Genomic DNA, 15910 nt, shown 5'->3' on the forward strand with positions numbered 1-15910 from the left:
AAAAATATCTGTGAAAAAAAACTCATATACTGAAATGAACTCTCTTGAAATGCATTCTGAATGAAATTAAAAACTTAAGCCTCATTTTCTTAAAATGATTTTAATAGGCTTCTGTGACCTTACCTTAAAAACTACGCTTTGTTGTGTTTAAATGTCTTTTTTTGAAGACATTAGTCCGTCCAGTGACCTTTGAGTCATGTGTATAAATGGAACTCCACCCAAACTTACTCTCTGCTTTTTGTGATGCTTTCATAGATTTTGAATTATAAAACTTACTCATAATTATGTCCTTTGTCCAGTTGCACATTCCTTCAGATATAATACACACAAAAACACACTCACACATACATAAAATATCTTATGCATTTACCTCATTTGGGTGGAATCTCCTGTCCTTTAGCACTAAAACTAGTGGTGACACACACACATACACACACACACAAAAATGTAAAACCCGCCCTCAAGCTCTAACTATAAAAGAGAGCACAGCAGGCTTCAAAGGCAGCACTTCTACTGTTTTTTTGTAGTGTTTTCTTTGCGTTCATCTCATCTCTGCATCGATCCACCATGGCATGCTCCAAAACCTACCCTGAGACTTGTTGGAAGACCTGCTCTGAATCCAGCCCTGAGACTTACTCCACAAGCTGCTCAGAGACCTCTGAGATCTGCCCCAAGCCTTGCTCCTTCACCTTCCCCGAGACTTGCAGGAAGACTTGCTCTGAGACCAGCTCTGACTCCTGCCTGAAGACCTGCCCTGAAACCTGTTCTACCCAAAGCTACCCAGAGACCTGCTATGAGAGCTGCCCCAAGCACTGCTACTCCACCTGCCCTGAAATCTGCCCTAAGCCTTCCTCGTTCACCTGCCCCAAGACCTGTCTGAAGACTTTCTCTGAGAGTAGCTCCATAACTTGCCCTGAGACCTGCTCCAACACCTGCACCGCACCCTGTTCTTTCACCTGCCCTGAGACCTGTCTGAAAACTTGCTCTGAGACCTGTCCCAAGCCCTGTTCCTTTACCTGCCCCGAGACCTGTCTGAAAACTTGCTCTGAGACCTGTTCCAAGCCCAGTTCCTTCACCTGCCCTGAGACGTGTATTAAAACCTCATCTGACATCTGCTCCAAGCCCTGTTCCTTCACCTGCCCTGAGACCTGTCCCAAGTCTTTTTCAATCACCTGCCCCCAAACCTGCTCCGAGACCTGTCTGAAAACTTGCTCCGATACATGTCCCAAGCCCTGTTCCTTTACCTGCCCTGACACCTATCTTAAAACTTGCTCTGAGACATGCTCTGAGACCTGTCCCAAGCCCTGTTCCTTTACCTGCCCTGAGTCCTGTCTTAAAACGTACTCTGAGACCTGCTCTGATACACTCTCCAAGTCCTGCTCCTTCAACAACCCCAAACCCTGCCCTGACAACTGTCTGAAGACCTGCTCTGAGACCTGCTCTACAACTTGTTCTGAGACCTGCTCCAAGCCCTGTTCATTCACCTTCCCTGATACTTGTCCGAAGACTTGCCCGGAACCCTGCACCTCAAGCTGCCCAGAAACCTCATCTGAAACCTGCCCCAAGCCTTGCCCCATCTCCAACCCCAAGTCCTGCTTTAGCACCTTCTCCAATAGCTGTTCCGTGTCTTCAGTGACCGTTCCTCGTCATTGTAGAACAGTTACAACAAAAGCCCACAGTGTATATGGTTGCGGTGTTGGAGGAAGGACCCGCATCTCTTCTTGCTCCTATCGTCCAAATACTTGCTCCCCATGTCCATTATACAAACTTGATGGATTCGGTGAAAGATTTGGTGCTAGAATCATGGCTGGAGGGTGTTATGGCAGGGATTATGACTATCACCAGTTGAATGAGAAGGCCACCATGCAAAACCTGAACGATCGTCTGGCGTCCTACCTGGATAAGGTGCACTTTTTAGAGGCTGCCAATGCCACTCTGGAGAAGCAGATCTGTGATTACTTTGAGAAGAAAGACCCAATCTGTCAGAAAGACTACAGCTGCTACCTGAAAACCATTGACTGCCTTCAGAAAAAGGTAAAACTTGAAAGATTAAAGACAATTAAGGGTGGATATGTTTTTTTATTATTATTATATTGCAAAAACCAAGTATGAGGTCTAAATTATGTAACACATTTCAGCACTTTGTGTTGTAATACCCTTGAATTAAAAGTTTGCAGGCACCCCAAGCAACACAATGCAATCTTTTTAATATAAAACTATTTTGAGTGTGAAAAACAACTGTATAAAATAATTGTTTAATAGCCTGATTTATCTTTGCGTTTTTCTATGCCCATGCTCTTTCTCATAGATTAAAGATGCTACAATCACCAATGGCAAAATCCTACTCCGAATCGACAACTCTAAACTGGCTGCTGATGACTTCAGGATAAAGTGAGTTCTCTAAAGTCATTTTCACATTTACTTCATTTAGAGCAATGGACTCAAACTCAAATCCCCAAGAGCCGCAGCTCTGCATAGTTTAGCTTCAACCACCTCCAGCTCACACCTGCTAAATAGTCTGTAGTAGTCTTGAGCACCTTGACTACTTAGATCAGCTATGTTTGATTATGGTTGAAGCAAAACTGTGCAGAGCTGTGGCCCTTTGGGTTTAAGACCTGTGATTTAGAGGACTTGATTCAAAACATTTGTTCATTTTACAAATGTTATCATTAAAAGGATAGTTCACGGCACAATGAAAATGTTATGTGTTTCTGTTGTTGAACAAAAAAGAAGATATTTTTGAGAAAGCTGAAAACCTGCAACCATTGTGATAGCGGGAAAAACAAATACTATTGAAGTTAGGGGTTACAGGTTTCCAACTTTTTCAAAATATCTTCTTTTGTGTTTATTAAAAAGAAAATCATAAAGGTTAAACACAACTACATGATGAGTAAATGATAAACTAACCCTTTAAGTTAACTAATCCAAATAGTTTTGTGACATTTGTTTATTTTTAAACATATGTACAAGTCCCTCTACTTATCTCCCTCTAAGACAGTGTTCTCAACCACATTCCTGGAGAACCACCAGCTCTGCACATTTTACATGTCTCCTTAAGTAAACACACCAGATTCAGATCATCAGCTCATTAGCAAAGACTGAAAGACCTGTAATGGGTGACAGAAAAAGGAGACATCCAAAACAGGCAGTGTTGGTGGGCCTCCAGGGATATGGTTGAGAAACACACTGCTCTAAGATTTTGTGCAATGACTGGTTTTGTGTATTTTTCCCAAAACTAAGGACATTATTTGCTTCAATACTTGTGTTTTGCTGTGAAAATACACAAAAATAATAAAAATCTTTTTCTTTTTGATTTAAAGAATACCGTTTGACTAGACTATTAGACAAAATCCAATGACCAATAAAAAATAACTCAGACCCTAATTCTTTAGATTTACTATTTGTTAAATGCACTGCTTTCCCATGGATGGGTTGCAGCTGGAAGGGCATGCGATGCGTAAAAACTTGCTGGAAAAGTTGGGGGTTCATTCTGCTGTGGCGACCCCGGATTAATAAAAGGACTAAGCTGAAAAGAAGATGAATGAATGAATGAATAAATGCACAGATAGCTACTTTGTTCGTGTAAGTCATAGATATGTTTCATCCTCTTTGGTCAGGTATGAGAATGAGCTGTCAATACATCAGTGTGTGAAGGCTGATATTGATAACCTGCGATGCATACTTGATAAGACATGCCTGGCAAAGGCCGACCTGGAGTTGCAGATCTGCACTTTGGAGGAGGAACTTGTGTATTTGAGAAAAACTCACCAAGAGGTTGGTAGCTGTTTCTCTATAGCAGAATAGCTATAACAACCTAAACGCTATGCTTCAAAAGCCTTAATGCTTCAGTTATGTGTGTTTACAGGATGTGGCGGCACTAATGTGTCAGTTGACAAACTCAAAGGTGTGTGTTGAAGTGGACGCCGCTCCTCAGCAAGACCTCAAAAAGGTTTTGGATGACATCCGTTGTTATTATGACACCATCATAGACAAACACTGCACAGAACAGGAGTGCTGGTTCAAAGAGAAGGTGAGACTTTGATATCTTCAACTCCTCTAACTATACCATATAACATATAGTGAAACACAAGCTTTGTTTCTCATGAGTTAAACAGCATGATGTGTGTTTGTGATCTTCTTTAAGATGGCAGGTCTATGTAAAGATACTGCAATCAACACAGAGTGCCTGGAAACCTCCATGTCACGTATTTCTGATTTACGACGCACATTGCAGAGTCTGGAGATCGAGCTACAGTCTCAAATCAGCCTGGTGAGTAAGAGACATAATACCGAATGTTATAAACATCCTGGTAAAAATATTATTTTGTCTTCTGCAGCAAAGTTCCTTGATTTTTATGCCAGAATGATGATATAGTTTTTAACCATTTTGACAGAAAATATCAACTTAAAAATGTTTGTCAGTCTTACCATATAACTACAGAAGAGTCAAGCTTTAAATGGTAAAATTAGTCTATTTGACGTATTTGAGCGAGATGCTAATGGTCTAATCTGAACTCTGCAGACCCGTTACCGGGTTCGTGACGTCATCGACTTTCGCTTTCAGATTTAAAGGGCTAGCATTGCACCAGACCCTTGTAAGTAGTGCCGTTTGAAAGTGTAGAATCTATATTTTATGCACATATGCATCACTTTGGTTGTTATTCTACTGTAAAAAAGTTATTTACACTTAAATACACAGTATTTTGGATACCCGAGCTCGGTATTTTACATTGGTTCATTTTCATATTTTTTTATATGACACATGTACAAGTTATAGCTCAAATTAAAGCTCTTGCCGGTGCTCATACAGTTCTAGCATTCTTTTTACTGAATTATATTCATACAATTTGTTTCAAACAGTTGTTGAATGAATTGTGGTGTTTCCATGGCGCAGAAATCTAATTCATGATCAATAAGCAGCCCCAGATAGCACAGACAGCTGTCATCTCTTACCTTATGCTGTGCCCTTCAGGGCCATTCTCCTCTGTTTTTGAGGTGATGTGCATAAGTAATCATTTTATATGTCGGATGTGGTCCAAACACAGTGATTTATGTTTGATCAAACAAAAGAATAGTGAAATATGTGAACAAGGATCGGTCTCTGTGGCTTGTACAGCACCTCTCATCAGTTGGACTGCAATAACTTTTGCATAGATTATGGTAGAGACATTTTTCTTTTTTCCTATGATTACAGACATGTGTAGGAACCACAAAAATTAATTACAGCATGCTAGACCACACATAACCTTTCAAATTTGAGTTTATAAAAAAAATACAAAAAGCGCCTCTTTTTTCGGTGTTTATTATAACACAGATGACATATACAGTTATTTTAAATACTTTCAATAATGTTTTATTAAAATTCAAAGGGTTTTCTTTAAAATGATACCAAATTTTTTGCATTTACACCTCTGCATGTGGATTTGGGAAGCTTTTAAATTTGGGTAGGCAAAATCCAGGCGGAAATCCCCAAATAGCAGCAGAGTTTAAGTGGTTAATGATTTATGCTAAGCTAAGCTAAAAGTGATCATGTCAGACCTGGAGATCAGCCAGTAAAAAATAGTAAAACTCAACATTTTAACTCTAACAGACTCTAAAATGTGCCCGTTTACAAAAGCTGAGTGAGCCAAAAATAAGCTATTGGAAATTAGTAAGAGAATGTTACACCAAAGTCCAATGACAAGTCAAAATCTTAAAACAGTGAGTCAGTCCTAACAAACATTTATTTCAAAGAGCAATTTGAAGACTATTTGCTATTCAAGGTAAATGCATAAACATTTTTTTAACCATCATCATGACAATCATTTTTCATTAAAGATGACCTTTGCACAATCACTTTTATAAGGGGTTTAAACACAGTTGTCTGGCAACAGTGTGTGAATATAGCCAACCTCTAATAAAAAAACAAGAATTCAATTCATTTTATAATCACACTGGATAAAAAAAGTCTGCAGAAACAGTATGTGTCATCAGAGTAGGAAAGTCCTGTCCGTTATCAACAATCTCTTTCTTATTATCTTGAATAGTGAGAAGCTGCCATCCACAATTACAGTGTTTGCTCCATTCCTGCTGAAGATAATGTAAAGGAATTATAAACGTGCAGTTTGAAGCTGCGGTCACACTGCACTTTTCTCCCTATAGACTTTTATTCATACGCACGCGAATGCGTCAGAAACGCAAGATCGTGCGGCAAGTTTCGCAGTTTGTTGCATTGGAAAGTTCAAGCTCGGTGAACATCTGACCTGCGAAATTGCATCACATGATTGCGTGAGACCAATCGAAGATCAAAACATGACCTCTCTGGACAGGAATTTAAAACATGGACCAATCGCTTGCTTTTTTTTTTTAAATGTCTAATCATCTAGTTTAATCCCGCCCCTTTTTGCATCGCCTTACAACAGAATTTCGCACGCACAAACTCTAGTGTGACTGCAGCAATAGGATGCACAAATGAACATTCTATTGTCCATAGGCTGCCTTTTTCTGAGCCATTTCTTTAGAAATTTTAAGTTTTTCACAGAGTTAACATTAGTCCTTTTGTGAATCTGTCACTATGCTAATGCAAAGGTATTTGTAGCTTCGCTCCCTTTTAAAAAAAAAGATAACTGGATCACAATATTATTCAAATTTAAAGCGACAGTCATCAAAAAGACACAATTTCGATCAAATACTCAGAGTTATAAAAATATTTGTGGGGTATTTTGAGGCGTCTTATTCACACTCAATGGACATCTGAGATTTATTTAACATCTTGTAAGGGGCATAAGAGGTCCCTGTTAAAGGAATAGTTCACCAGTACAATTCCTTATGTTTTTACTCTCTTTTATCTTAAATTCAAAAGCGTTTGTTAGATATTTTAAACACATCCCAATTTACCTTTATATTAAACACAATTAGTTGAACTTAACAGTAATTTTACTGACTCACTTAAGTGGAATTTACAGTAGATTCATCTTTACATGTAAATTCTTAACTACTTCTAAGTTTTAATAGAACCAGTTCACTATTACAGTGGCCCCTTATTATTCGCGGAGTTACGCTCTAAAAATAACCTGCAATTGGCGAAATCCTCAAAGTAGTCTGCTTAATTTTTTACAGTTATTGTAGATGTTTTAAGGCTGTAAAACCCCTCACTACACACTTTATACTCTTTTATCAGCTAGGCCTTGACAATTTCACACTTTTCTCTCGTTTAAACACTCTCAAAATTCAAACTCTTGAGTCCAGTATTCTAAAATGAAACCAAAGATCAAAATCTGTTGTCAGGCACAAACATTTATCACTGTCAGCAAAAGGTTCAGATAATGCAGATAATGTTGGCATCCAGCGTAATCTTTTTTTTCTTGCAGCAACTGATCCACAAAGCCAAACCAGACTCCATCCCTAAGGTTGCACACCAGGGGCCTCATGTATCAACACTCCGTACGCACAAAAACTTTGCGTACACCAGATTTCACGCTCAAGTTTGGATTTACTAACGATGAAATGAACGTGAGAATGTGCGTTGGTCCATGGCAACTTCATGTTTGGCGTACGTGCATTTCCTGTGTGTTTGTTTTTTTCCATTGGCGACTCCTAGAAGCAATTATGTTAAATTGCACACTACAAAGTATCTTTGAGCCGTGTAATGGCAGCTGTATGAGATGGCATCATCTGCATGTCTAGCAGGTATTCAAGGTTTCCATACCATGCTGTTGACCAGCCAAACAATAAAGCACAATTTGCAGCGATCGCCGGTTTTCCCAATGTAATCAGAGCAATCGACTGCACACACATTGCTATAAAGGCACCATCTGAAGATGAATTTGATACGTGAATCAGAAACATTTCCATTCAATAATGTGCAAATAATATGTGATGCTTAAATGCGCTTAACATAATACACACACTTAATAATGATTCCAACTTGTCTTCCTCGTGATGAAGAGTAGGCAAAATCTGATATGTAATGGGGAAAAAGGAAGAATAAGTTCATCAGACGCTGGATTTGAACTAGGTTCAGGAATGATAGTGTCATAGTCATGTTGTTATGCGCTTTGTGAGCAACGCCAATCGCACCGCTAATGCCTGGTCAACGATCACTCTATTAGCTCATTCCAATGAGGTGTCCAACGAGACCCCACTGTGTTTCTCGCGTGGGGCCAACGATTTACGACACTGGTGTGCGTACCCTGATATAAACTTATGTTTACAATTCTTAAATGCATGGTGCTGGTTTTACCACTTAAAAATGTATTTTTATTTATCAAAGAAAGTTTTAAACATGCTAATGTATTTTATTATATCTGATTAAATTAAATGTTTATAAAAACTTTAACATTTATTAATTACATTACTATATAAACGTGGTAATTGGGGTATAATTTATTACAATCAAATAACAAACATTCTAATTCTAATTCAGTGAACAATGTTAGTACCCATTAAAAACATTTCATTCAACAATTACAGTTTAAACATTTGTTTTTCTGTAATTTTGTTAAATGCATTTGTTTATGTATTAATGTTAGTTATTACTTTATCATTTTGATTTTTATTTTTTTATTTTTTTACAAATGTGAAGTAATACACAGCTGTAGGTTAGGTACTTAAAGCAGTTTTCAAGAGTTCACACTTAGCTGATAATCAATAAAGCGTGTTTGGCATGCTGTCCCGGAAGAGAGCCCTGAGCTCGTAATATCCTCGAGCCCGGGGCTCCCTCCCGTTAGAAGGGCGAGAGGGGAATTCGAGGTCAGGTAGGTCTCGAGAACTCCCCTGCTTGTCACCGTGAGAAGTGTAAACTCAGGTTGTATTGGGTGATAATTTGTTTTAGTCGATTGCTATGGTTTATGTTTTTGGACGGTGGGAGGAAACCGGGGAACCCGGGGAAAACCCACGCGAACACGGGGAGAACATGCAAACTCCACACAGAAACACCAACCAGCCCGATGGGTTGGACTAGCGGTGTTCTTGCTGTGAGGCAACAGTGCTAGCCACTGGGCCACCGTGTCGCCCGATCAGAAAAAGTGGGAGGATGTAGGGGTGGAAGGGGGGGAGCTTCAAGACGAAGATAACTGGAGGGGAAAACTCAGGTTATTTATAATGCTTCTGTAATCATCTAATAGGGCTGATTACGGAGCTAACAAGGAGCCAGCCGTGTTGATTATAAGCATGTGATCCTCTCGAAATTAGTTTATGAATAAACCACACTTAACTGTTTGGTATGAAAAAGTAGAAAATATTTATATATTTATATTTACCAGCTAAAATATTTGCTATCAAATCTAAAGAGTTACAGGAACCGATACCAATAAACATATCGGTATCTGTATCAGTCAAGAATTCCATATTAGTTCATCCCTAGTAAATTTGTCTCTATTTTCTTTCTAACTCTTTCAACGCCAAAACAGAAAGGAGCTCTGGAGTGTTCACTGCTGGAAACAGAGGCGCGTTACAGCACTATGCTAGCAGGCTATCAGAAACACATCAACGCATATGAGGCAGAGCTCTGTCAGGTTCGCGCTGGCATTGAGCAGCAGGGCAGAGATTATGATGCCCTGCTGGACATCAAGAGCCGCCTGGAGCAGGAGATCGCCACCTACAGGTGCCTCCTGGAAAACCAGGCCTCTCAGTGAGTTCTTTTTCTCATTCAGATGAGTGTCGCAGTTGAAGGGTTTTACGTAATGTGATTATTCCCTGGTTTGACATGCGTCTTTTTGTCTTTCTTTTCTAGGTGCTGAAATTAGGTCATCACAATCTGTCTCTCCCTCAGTCTAGATCACATAAAACATTTTAACACATTTACCCTCTATTTATATGGTCGAACTGCAGTTTTAAGTTCCAGCACTTCATTATCATTCTGATAGAGTTGTGATGTGTGTTTCATATTAAAAATCAGCTCCAGTATTCTGGTGTCCGTTTCTTTTTTGTGTTTTGTTTGTTACATGCATGCAAACATACACATTTGTGACACATTTAAAATATTTTAGTTTTTGTTTCTTCATAGATCATGTGTAAATACTTTCATTTTTGAATGCAAGGAAACTTACAGTAATTTATGAGTACTGAAAGCCCAGCTATAATTCCGAAGGCCTGTTGCAGAAAAATGGTTTGGGTTTTTACCTAAGTAAGTTTAGGTTATGTTTGAGCAAACACAAAGAGTTTTCAAGCTCAACAAGGTGAGTTGGTTTTGTTGCCATGATAACTAAATGGCTAGTCTGTTCCAGAGCAAACTTTATTTCAAGTTAGATTTCAAACTCAAACTGGACCAATCAGCTGTGATTAAAGTGACATATATCTGATTCAATGACTGACTTCCAGTTCCAGTGTGTTTTTGTTGCTCCAACATTTTTACACTAAAAGCATTATTGTTATTATTTTCTAATTGGTCTAATTTAATATATTTTTTTATCAATATGTTTGCTTTATATCATATATTAAAATAGTTTTGAATTTTACTTAATATTATTAACAGAATTAAATTAGTTTTACATATAAATATTTACATATAAATTTGCTTAAATACATAAAGCTTTTAAAATCATTGACTGAGATTTTTGTGAACCTACATTATTAAAGTCAGTTCACTGATTTGACATATTATTTGACATATAGCATCAGCAGTGTTTATACATTGCAAAATAATTATCCATAAGCTATCCTGTTTTGGGATTGGTTTCCCCCTTTATATGATTTAATTACATTATGACATCGATCTTTTAACCTGTGACTTTTATTAACATTTTTATTAGTATAAAGTGGTATATTGTCTGGGTTGGTCTTGTATCACTTTACAAAACCTAGTTATTATAGATCTAAAAACAACCAGTTAATTTTATGTATTTTACAGACTTATAGGCTATATATTAGGCTATCTCTTACACATTTTATGATTTCAAACATCTAAAAGTCACTTTGTTAAACTGAGTGGAATTTTCAACATCAGGTTGACACCTTAAAAAAGCAGAAATCAAAATAACCATAATGCAATTCTAAACTAAACTGTAAATAAACGGAAAACACTAGTGAATCATAAAGTACAGAAACTGTTAATTCTTCATTTAATATTAGCGAACACTTTGTATAGATTTATTAATTTACAAAAAATAAAGTCTAGAATAAGTCACAATTAACCAATTTATAGTTATTATTGTAATTAAACATATTCATCTCTACAACTTAATTTTTACTGTTAGAAAGACACAACAGTAATGAAAAACAAAAGTCTGCGTCTCTCAGGCTGCACTGCAGTGTCTATTCACAGGTGCGATCCCACTACTGATCGGCACGGGGACTTTGACCTGCTTCGTCTCCGACCTGGACCGATTCACCCCTCTTTAGACGACCTGGTGGTCCCGAGCTCCCCCAGGAGCACCATATCGATACCGAACTTAGCGCGGACACCCGATCAACATAGTCCACTGCAGTCCAGAAGCCCTGAGCTCAAGCGATCCGCAGCCACTGCCTCCCAGTAGCTTGGATTACAGGCGCGCGCCACTGAACCCGGCGAGGGCTGAGAGAATCAGAGCTGTCAATAATCTGATCATCACGGAAAATTAAAGTTGAAGCAAACTTGACTTTGTGACATTGAATACAAACAGACTGTACCGTTGGAAAACATTTTTTTATGTCACCAAACAATATCACAGTCATTACTGTTATTGTATGTGCATATTTTTCTGCCTGGTAAAAATTAGTAAATAACAAATATTTTTAAAGTTTAAACACATCAGAACAATTGAAGAATGAACTACATGTGTGAACTACATGTTAATTCATAATTGTCATAGTCATAATTTTGTGGTGAATTATCCAATTAAGATTAAGAGTTCAAACATTAAAACATTATTGTTTTAATCCTTTAATTAGCCTAAATTAATTAATTAATTAATTAATTAATTATGTAATCCTTTAATTAGCTCCATAACAGTCATTCATGCAGTGAATGACTAACATACCGAGTTACAGATCTATTTATTAACTTTTACTGAGATACTAGCTGTGGTGTCAGATGCAGTTGGGTACATTATGCTAAAAAACACATTAACCCTGGGGCGAACAGTATGAAATACAGCAACAACAACTCAGATTAAAAACCACAAGTTCTTTAATCTGGTGTATACCTAAAAAACTGTTTGTCTCACTTGATACTTGATACTCATTGTATTAAGTAAAGGTTAGTCAGTGGTTTTCAGTTGCCATTAAAACCTTTACTTTTTCTGATGAACTGTGGCGTATTTGACAATATATTTTGCTGCTAAATGGCAAATCATAAACAATTTAGTTATTAAAATATTGATGTTATGCCTTATTCATTTTATATTTTATATAAATTCCATTTTTGCATAAAAATGTGACTGAGTTCCTTTATACTTGTCGTCTAGATGTGTTACTGTTGTTTTTTAAGCTATAACAGTAAAGCTGACAGTTTTCATTAAATATAGAAATACAGTATATTTATGCTATATACAGTATAATAAGCTTTCCCGTGTAGTTGAAAAATATAGTATTTACTACGAAGCACTACACCATTTTCAATGAGGACCATGTGTATTTTTTTTATCCATTGCCATAAAGCAAATGTCAACTTTACTTCATCATTCAGTTTTCCTCCAATAGAGGTCGCTGTGATGATCAGATTCTTGACAGCTCTAATTCTCTCAGCTCTTGCCGGGTGCAGTGGCGCGCGCCTGTAATCCAAGCTACTGGGAGGCTGAGGCTGCGAATCGCTTGAGTTCAGGGCTTCTGGGCTGCAGTGGACTATGTTGAGCGGGTGTCCACGCTAAGTTCGGTATCGATATGGTGCTCCTAGGGGAGCTTGGGACCACCAGGTTGTTTAAGGAGGGGTGAACCGGCCCAGGTCGGAGACGGAGCAGGTCAAATCCCCCGTGCCAATCAGTAGTGGGATCGCGCCTGTGAATAGACACTGCAGTGCAGCCTGAGCAACACAGAGAGACGCAGACTTTTTATTTATTTGTTCTTTGTTAAAAACAGCTATAAATAATTACCACAAGCCAAAACAATACTGAATAAATTATTTTAGGGAACACTGCACCCTTTTCTCATTTTACGAGTTAAACTGTTTACAAAATAAGGTGCTTATGCTTTTTGCTCAGTGTTTAATGTGAAGTTTTAATATAATGTAGCCTACAGGTTTACTGAACCTGGCCATTTTAGGTGATCTAAAAGACAAAATAAAACCTCAATATGACTGTCTGTATATGATAAATAAATCTGAGTGCCAAAAAGTATATGCTTATTAGTTAAAAAATATTTTTTATACATCTTAGTATTTATATTTAATAATTAAAGTTAACAAAAAGTTACATACATTGTGTTAAACTCTAATCTGTGCTTTATTTAAATACCTTAAATATACTTTATTTAATAAGAATATATGCCACCTAAAAAAATAAGAGTGTGATGTACTCATAAACAGGCAAATTTCAGTTTAAAAGATGACCAAGGTTGCTGTTTAAATAAGAAATGAATAAAAGAGGATTTAAAACATTGCTTCTTAATCAATCTTTAATGGTGAATTGTAAGGCAGTCAGCACAGTGCACTTAATACAGTTGTACTCTGTTACATTCTTTGCTTGCATCTGATGTTGTTTATATGAATTGTTTACATGCTACTGTTTCCACTGGTGTTGAACAGACAAAAACGCCCCCTGAAAAAGCGAGAAAGACATATTAATAAATGACTTATAGGCTGAACTTAAAACACTGTAGAATGTGTATATAAAGAGATTTTAGATACCCTCTTGAGTCCTGTAAAAGGAAACAAAACATTTTGCATTAGCAGAGTTTTTTGCTGGGAAAATAATGTGGCATATTTTCACAGAAACAAACCATTATCAAACATACTTAATGGCCGATTTTCCAGGAGGCACCTGTAGGTGGCGATCTCCTATATATATATATATGTTTAGAAATGTATAAAAAGTTATTGTTGCATTATTATTCATTGTTTTTTTTTTTTACATAATTTAAATGTATTATTAAAGAGGTATACACTACGATCTCTTGACAGCAAGAAAGAGTGAAAATAAAAAAAAAATTAAAGTGTGTATGTTCTTGCATGGTGGGAGATGGGTAAAGAAATCTATTGGCTTTAGTTTTGCAGGCAGTGTTGCAGATAGCTATTGCTTAAAACAAGGTTCAAAATGAGTTTACACTCTTTAAAACAGCTCAAATTAATTGAGTCATTTGCCAAAAGGCCTAAAACTAATAAAACAAATATTGATTGCCCACACGAGGAGACAGGCAATCTCATCAGCACCTGAGCCGGGGGAACTCCAGGCCCAGCCTATGTCTCTTTCTTCGGACAATTCAGATCCAGCTGTCAGCTGCGCAGCCTCCTCGCATGGAACCGCTACCATTCAAGGCATTTTAAACAATTTATCTGTCAGTCTGGCACACATAAACAGACATCTCCATTCTCACCACGAGTTTCTGAGTTCTCTCAGCCTTCCAATCGAGTTTGTTCCGCTGAGATAATCTGGGAACACGTTCAGTGTTGCTGCAAATACTTTGTAAATGTCTGTCCTGCTCATTCAAATTATTTATTTAATTAAATTAATTAAATAGTAATTGACCGGTGTAATGGACGATTTTGTCATTAACGTTAAAAACAGGTTAATATAGGCTTCTCTGATACTGTAAATATTTCATTTTTATTTTATTTAGACTAGATTATAATTTTATTTAACAAACCAGTTCGTGTTTTGGTGCTGAAGCATATAGCGGACTTGTTTTAAAGCACTTCACCTCAAATGTTATTCGTTCTTTAATTTTATCTAGTAGAAAACTGACCAACAAACAATACATTAAAATTAAGATATTATAAAATGAAATTTTACCAAATGAAAGTCATTTCAAAAAGATACATAAGAAAAAAATACTAATGACATTTTTGTTTGAGCCCGTCCCTAACTTAACTGTGCTTCACTGTAATTGTTGTATCACAAACCTCTGTCATATATTAGCAAATGTTTCAATATGTTATCATTTTAAAGATTATGTTTGAGGATCTTTCCTCAGTGCTAATGTGCTTTATTTTCTCTTTCTCACTCGTGGCAAGTTCAGGTGAGGGAGAACGCAAAAAACTTTAAAATATGTTTTCCTATCACTCAGTTTTTTTTCTCCCACACAGTTTTTTTTCTTCTGGGCTACAGTGGACTATGTTGAGCGGGTGTCCACGCTAAGTTCGGTATCGATATGGTGCTCCTAGTGGAGCTTGGGACTACCAGGTTGTCTAAGGAGGGGTGAACCGGCCCAGGTCGGAGACGGAGCAGGTCAAATCCCATGTGCCGATCAGTAGTGGGATCGCGCCTGTGAATAGACACTGCAGTGCAGCCTGAGCGACACAGAGAGATGCAGACTTATTATTTATTTGTTCTTTGTTAAAAACAGCTATAAATAATTACCACAAGCCAAAACAATACTGAATAAATTATTTTAAGGAACACTGCACCTTTTTCTCATTTTACGAGTTAAACTGTTTACAAAATAAGGTGCTTATGCTTTTTGCTCAGTGTTTAATGTGAAGTTTTAATATAATGTAGCCTAAAGGTTTACTGAACCTGGCCATTTTAGCTGACATAAAAGACAAAATAAAACCTCAACATGACTGTCTGTATATGATAAATAATTCTGAGTGCCAAAAAGTATATGCTTGTTAGTTAAAAAATATTTTTATACATCTTAGTATGTATATTTAATAATTAAAGTTAACAAAAAGTTACATACATTGTGTTAAACTCTAATCTGTGCTTTATTTAAATACCTTAAATATACTTTATTTAATAAGAATATATGCCACCTAAAAAAATAAGAGTGTGATGTACTCATAAACAGGCAAATTTCAGTTTAAAAGATGACCAAGGTTGCTGTTTAAATAAGAAATGAATAAAAGAGGAATTAAAACATT

At 37.0% G+C, this 15910-nt stretch overlaps 1 protein-coding gene across 1 annotated transcript; it reads left to right on the top strand.

Annotated features, from left to right (window-relative positions):
• The first annotated feature begins 503 nt into the window (after positions 1-503).
• si:ch211-156l18.7 lies at positions 504-9885 on the top strand. Its single transcript, XM_021472425.3, has 7 exons — positions 504-2034; positions 2309-2391; positions 3618-3774; positions 3866-4030; positions 4145-4270; positions 9390-9610; positions 9713-9885. The coding sequence occupies exons 1-7, from the start codon at positions 568-570 to the stop codon at positions 9717-9719; spliced, it is 2226 nt and encodes a 741-aa protein (XP_021328100.3). The 5' UTR covers positions 504-567; the 3' UTR covers positions 9720-9885.
• The last annotated feature ends 6025 nt before the right edge of the window (positions 9886-15910 follow it).

The sequence above is a fragment of the Danio rerio genome, chromosome 11, assembly GCF_049306965.1.
Source record: "Danio rerio strain Tuebingen ecotype United States chromosome 11, GRCz12tu, whole genome shotgun sequence".
NCBI lineage: Eukaryota > Metazoa > Chordata > Actinopteri > Cypriniformes > Danionidae > Danio > Danio rerio.